The 7,209-nt window shown below is 31.7% G+C and overlaps 1 protein-coding gene across 1 annotated transcript in view; it reads left to right on the forward strand.

Moving 5' to 3' along the window:
- The first annotated feature begins 1,158 nt into the window (after positions 1-1,158).
- The window catches only part of LOC106478190 (glycine receptor subunit alphaZ1-like), a 52,346-nt gene continuing 46,295 nt past the window's right edge, over positions 1,159-7,209 (forward strand). Inside the window, exon 1 of the mRNA XM_013938716.2 lies at positions 1,159-1,342. Within this exon, the coding sequence (XP_013794170.2) occupies positions 1,254-1,342 (89 nt within the window). The 5' untranslated portion in view covers positions 1,159-1,253. The remainder of the gene's footprint in view (positions 1,343-7,209) is intronic.

Here is a 7,209-nt window from a genome sequence, read left to right on the forward strand (position 1 = left end):
AGACGGCTAGCGCAGATAGCCCTCGTGTAGCTTTGCGCGAAATTCCAAAACAAACAAGCAATAAATCTTTCCACCACTGTACGTTGTAACTCTGATATCCGTTTCATTTACAAACAGGATTATGAGTACCTTAAACTGTTGCTTTAAATATGTTTTATCAAATGTTAATTTGTAATATCACCTCGCAACCTAATTTATTGTACAGGTGAGAGACTGTACAGGTACAAGTCAATTTCCAACGATTCTCATAAACGTAACATTATTAAACAAATACCAGCTTGGTTTTTTTATCCGCAATTAATAATAATAATACACATTTTCCATAAGTACTGTTTCAATAATCTACTAACCAGCAAGTAAAAACCAAGTAGTAAAATAAAAGAGATTTATAATTCTGCTTTTTAACTTCTTTAACAATATCTATGCTTTGATTTAATTGGAAAGTTATTTTGTTTAATAATTAAGTATTAAAAATGTCAGACTTCAATTAATGTGAAGTTTGTCAAGTGTATGAGAGTTAATCACCTTTAATGCATAAAATACATCACGTCACTGGGGAAAATATACATGTCAAAAAGCTCACTAAATAATAGTAAATAGTTTGAGGTAGTTGGTTCTGTTACGTATTTCATCGTAAGGAATCTGATTAAGATATTCAGGAAAGAAGCTGATATTTCTGTATAAATATGTTGAAGTCTGAGAAAGACACACCAGACACCAAACTTATTAGGTTTAGCAGGAACTTTTCATTCACAGTATCAAAACAGCCATATTTTCTGCTATCCTCCCTGTATTCTTAAGATAATTATTAGTTTCGTGTGCAGATATAACTTTTTCGTTGTTTTTTTAGGCTTATAAGTTATTATAGTTGTAAAAACAACTGGTAACTGTTTTTTTCCCCCTCATTTCTAAGGGTTTGTAGGCACATTGTTTCTCATAAAATTACTAACATGAAGAATTACAGTTGTTAGCTAACAGCGACAATATTCTCAAACTAACATTTTTCCTGTACAACACATGCACATTTATTCTCACCGTGGGGTTCATTTTGTTGCTATGGTACAATATTTCATTTCCTGCGCATGCTCTTAGCGGTCAAATCTCTTAACAAGAAAATAGATTCTCCGAGACCAACTTCAGCAGAACAGACATCTCTTCTCTACTGAAACGTGCAAGGTAGTCTGCTAAGTTATTATAGCTTGACACGGCATAAACAAAACTTCTCAATCATTCAAAGTTTTCAAGATTCCAGAATGTTAAAACTAGTCCCAATTCAGCTAGTGATTCTTACAATTCTTGTCTTGGCAAATTTATTTGTAGGCTCAAGTACTCGCACAAAAAAGTAAGATATCTTTTTTATTAAATTGGTATAATGGCATGCCATATCCATCATAAGGAATTGAAAATGTTGCCACAGATATTTTCAATCTTTCCTTTCCGATTAAATGATGTGCTAAACTGTCACTTTAAGTAAGTGACTTTGTCTGCTTTTACTGTTTTCCGTTTTTGATTATAAATAAGTATAATATCAGAAAAGAAAACATGTTAGTAAATTTTTTTTAAATGTCAAAAATGAATTAATATTTTCTTTAAGTTTGCTTTTCAGGTTTCGTTCAAAGATTACAAATAAAATAATGTAAACATTTAGAATTTAGTTTGGCTTTGACAATAACCTGAAAACTTTTACAATCAGTTGTTAAGACATGAAATAAAAGATGTTAGATTTGTCGTCTTTAATGATGATGATACAAACGTTATTACATTTTGTGAAGCTTTATAAATATAATTATTTGTAGCTTTTGAGTGAATATACAGAACAAACAAATGGTGCCCCTTATATACAATAAATGTTTCCACTATGATTTTCGCGTATAATTATATACCTGTATTTATTTAACAGAAAAAAATTATATGTTTTTGGGTATGTCAACAGCATTGAAGTTAACTCCGTGGTTAATATGACTGTTAAAACTGAACTTTCTACGAACGACCCTAAAACAATCTCAAATATAATATACAATATATAATTCAGAGTGAATTTATACTTTCTGCTTGGAGCTGTAGAAGTACAAACATACTCATCTTAGTACTAAAGTTATAACTGTGTATTGTTTCAGTATATATAACAATGCTGGTATTTTTAATAAAGTACGTGTATTTACATAATTAAGATACTCTTAAGGAATTATACGCTTACACAGGAAATGTTTCGACATGAATTTTATAAGAGAAGCAAGTTAAGTCACTAATGAAACAGTTTATGTGTTTTGAACGATTCCTATTGAAATGTTTGTTTTATTTATTATATTTTATATTTTTTTTTTGCATCACTTGCTTGCGAATATTTGAACATCAACTAAATTGATTTTAGATCTTATGATTTGTACAACGCACAAACAAATTAAAATATAACTGGGATTTATAGTATTTTAGCTAAAGCAAGGCAAAGGTTATGTTATAAAATATTATCAGTTGCTCCCTCAATTCATTCTAATGCAAATCGAACATCTGGTGATTCATTGTATAATCTTAAATGCACGTAACTGGCCAATAAGCCCATGCTTAAATGAATATTGGTGAAAGTGATCTTACATTGTTATAGTTCATATAATTTCATTTCATCATGAAGTATGGACATCAAGAACAGCAAGGACAGCCTGACACCAATGTTTCATGTCTAAAATCAAAGAGTTTATAAGGTCCTGAGGTAATCTCGACCACTCTTTTGGAAGTAATGTTTCACAGAACGTTTTGGATGTCTGAAGTCTCTTAGCGCTACCACAGAACACCCTATATATGATCTATAGGACTGAGTCCAGTGAGAGTGCTGGTCACTTCATTTAGTCAATTGCTTGGTCTTCGAGGAATGTGTCAACCAGTTTTACACGGTGGAAGCGAAAGTTATTATCCATTAGGCTGAAGTCAGGATCAATTACACCAGCATGTATAATCAAAACCAAGTATTGCAGGATGTGATTCCTATAATGTGTAGCATTAATCGTATCATTCCAAATGATGTAGAACCAGAACGTCCACCAATACTTACTTTTGGCCCACAACATACTTCCACCAGCATCATATACATTAAGTAACTGCATGAATATGTCGTTAGATCTTACTCCAGACTCTTCTCAAATAACTTTATACCCGTTCTTTAGTGTGAACCACAGCTTACGTATAAAATATACATTGCTCTAGCTGTCGTTGAACGTGGCTTTAGCGCTATTGAAGACGACTGGTTTTGTGCCTTGGTGTGAACAGTACGAACCTCATTGTGTGTCTAACATACGGGACGGTCTTAAGAAGTCTGTTCCTAACATGGCGTCAATGGCAACTATGAACATATAATTCAGTCTCAGAGCAATTAACCCACGATTGCGGTAAGATAATCAACAGAAAGCTTGTGTTATGAATGGTGTTTTGTCTTGTCCTGTTATTCAAGTAAGTATACCATTGGTTTAGAAGTGGTTTCACATTTTGTTACCGACAATTTGAGACAAATATAACCATCCCACAGCCTACTATAATGTTTGGCTTCCATTAGTTCTTTGAGGGTTAGTTATGCTTCATGGACAGTTTAGAGCACTATAAGATGTATAACTCATTTCAGTGTGACAATAAATCAGTAATGTTTGAGAGTATTACATAGGCTTAATGGCCAATCATATGCATTTCATGTCACATAACTAATGATCAGTTGTTTGATTGACATTAAAATTAATTGTGATTAGCCACTGATATTACTTCATATGACATGTTATTCAAAATCTTAAGTATCTTTTAATTATATTTTTTCAGTGTTGTAAATTCTTAAGTATCAACCTATATATGAACTAATTACGAATTAGCTAAAATTTAAATAAAATAAAACCGACTGATTAATAGATTAAAATTCCTAGCCAAACCTTTAAGGTGTTTAAAGATATAGTTGGTTTTCTAAGACTTGTTTTTTAATGTGGCAAATGATACCATGAGCTCGATCCTTCACAGAGAGTAGTCTACACATACTATCTTAGCTTGAGATTTGTTATATATCTAATTACTTTATTTACAATTAAATGGTAGGACGAGAGTTACGTGTATTTAAATAAGTTATTCTTTGTTTTAGCTAAATATACTGGTTTAAAGTAATGATTCTCCAAAATAAAAGCTCAAAGTTATGCCATTCACGCCAACAAACAATTAACTCATCATAATTAGCTAACTTGAAAAAATGCAAGTGTTATATCTACTTGTTTACTTGAAACGGTTCCTTTGGCTGCAAGTGGAAAACATTTTTTTTGTTATTGAACAGTGTTGTTCCTATTGATCGTCCCCCACTTCTTGTAGTTTATTGAGGCAAGGGGTGAATGATAATTATTATTTTTATCTTCTAATATACTTGCATATTTTAAGTTTATCCTTAAGTTTATCCTTATCAATCCTTTATTTCAATTGTTTTCATAGATATTGTGAGAAGAAAATGCAATGACATCGATTGAATGTACTACTTGTTGTATTTAACGTATTTGGAATATGTTAAACACTAGTAAGTAGACTAATGAAATATACCCCCAAATGACTCCACCAAAATACTCATGTAAAATGAGTTTTGACGTTCTAACGTCGAAACGCGTAGAGTTGTCAAATTTTTGAAGGCCATAGATAGGCCTAAATAAAACGTTTTTTAATTGTGTACCAGTTTAACGTTGAATATTATTTATGATTTCAACAATAAACATAGTTGTGGTCGGCACCGTAGTAGTGGACCCTAAGAGACAAACTAAAGATTGTAGAGTTTAAAATACAATAAGCCTGATACTACTGTTTTATAACTTACCATAATCACCGTTTGGCAGATTGGAATGACGTTTACACCATAACAATTGTTCTAACAAACGTTTTATATAAATATTGCTCCAACCACTACTATATTTGTTGTATCCCAGCTAGCCCGATGAGCTCTAGTATTTGTTGATTGATTTTATTTTCGCTTCGTTAAGTAATTTAGCGAAACGACTCGTCGGTAATGGATAAAGCGGACATAACGGGTTGAAATACTATTATACATTCTTCTTCTTGGAAAGGCCCCCAGAGGCTCAGTGAAAAGCTTCAAGGCTTACACGCTAAAAACCGGGTGTTGATACCCGTGTTTGGCTAAGATCAGATAGCCTATTGTGCAGCTAAACGCAAAGCAAACAGTCTTCTCAGAATAATCCTAAAGGGCCGAATGAAAAATGAATGTTTAAAAGTATAATAAGCCCAGTATTATTGTCTTATGACAAATATATTATTCTTTCTGTTACATCTAAAGATAAAATTTCAAGAAGCTTAATGAGATAGATTATCATTTCAAAACCAAAGTGATAAACGTTCTTCTTGTTATTTAAATGAGCTATAATGTTTTTATTAAAAATGCCATACCAAAGGTAATAATATATCTCGTTATTTTTTACCATCCAGTTCTATATTTAATTTGATTAATAACATTCGGAACGGTAATATTATAATTTTGATGCCCCTCAGTAACACAGCGGTATGTCTGCGAACTTACAATGCTAGAAACCGGGTTTCGATACCCGTGGTGGGCAGACCACAGATACCGCTTTGTGTAGCTTTGTGCTTAATTTTAAACAAACAAACAAACAATATTTTGATTACATTTAGTTGTTTAAGAGCTTTGCCGCTCAGCGATAAGTCTGAGTGTTATAACGCTAAAATTCTGGTTTCAATACCCGCGGTGGGCAGTATTGATAATCCAATGTGTAGCTTTGTGCTAAACAACACAAACAAAAAAGTGTTTTGTTTAAGAAATGCGGTTGTGTATAAAGGTCAATAAAGTTTTAAAATGTTGAGACCCTAACAACTGTGTAGGATTTCGACCAATCTACATGGATAACTATAGAGCTGCAGCTGTTTCTGTTTCAAGAAAGCAATTTATATTTCAGACAATGGAATTTAATTGATGTTATTTTGGCTCATAAGCGACATTCATATAAAAAAATGCTGAAATTCAGTCAACCATTCAGATAAAAGTAACTTGTATATTTCATTTTCTCTATTTGTTTTTCCTTTAATGACCATTTTACAACATATATATTTAAACAATATATGTTCTAACTTGTTGACGGCGAATTTGTAATTGGCGTCTAGCTATAATGTTTTAAGAAATTCTGATTTTTTGTTTCCTCTGCTAAACACTCATACCTTACTTCAGTTATATTGGAAAAAAAAGAAAAAAAAGTCAGAATGCATACATACTAATCAAAGTATCATTTGAAGCAAATTTCACACACATATATATATATATATAATCATGAACAATTTGTTACTTTAAGTATGTCTCTACCCTCTGATGCCAAAAGAAAATCCCAATCATTTGGATGTTGCTCCGAGACCTAATATATTTCAGTACATTTCAAGGCAAGTTAACAAAGTGTTTTTGAAAGTTTTCAGACACTGGAATGTAAATGAAAATTTCAGCCATCAAAAAACCTCCTTTTTTAAATTTCAAATAAATAAGAGTGGGGAAAATACACACATTTTAACCCGCCTATGCAAAAGCTATGTAGAAAGTTTTCATGCTACAAGTATAAAAGTAAAGTATGGTTACCATAACGACGAGATCACCTGGTGTGCTTTTGCATTATAAACTTGTACAGCGTTTACAGATGTATATTGGTGTTAGGAGGTATATAATCAAGAATGAGGGAAACATACAGTTCGCTCAGAAGTATTTATATTTGGATCAATAAAAAGAGACATTCGTATATAGACTTTACTATATATGAATGTATACATGTTTGTGTGTGTTTGTGTAAATTAAAACTGCTACAGCGTTTATATAAAACAAATTTAACTCTTCAAAGTTTTATTATTCATTTATTTATTTCATTTTAAAGCTTATTTTTAATGGAATTTTTGAATACGAATAACAAAACACTAGAATATTATACTCTTCTGTTCTTTTTTTTCTTTATCGACCGGTTTCGTGAGGATCTGTTCTCTGTAAAATTATATCCTGAAGAGTGACCTTTGAAATCACGAAACCGGTCAAAGAAATTGATACAAAAGAGAAAAAACAAACAGAAGAGTATAGTATTGTAGTGTATTGTTATATATATATATAAGAGGGGGTGAGTACGCTATATGATACAACAAACAGAAGAGTATAGTATTGTAGTGTATTTTTATATATATATATAAGGAGGGGGTGAGTACGCTATATGA

The sequence above is a fragment of the Limulus polyphemus genome, unplaced genomic scaffold (assembly GCF_000517525.1).
Source record: "Limulus polyphemus unplaced genomic scaffold, Limulus_polyphemus-2.1.2 Scaffold188, whole genome shotgun sequence".
Classification (NCBI taxonomy): Eukaryota; Metazoa; Arthropoda; class Merostomata; order Xiphosura; family Limulidae; genus Limulus; species Limulus polyphemus.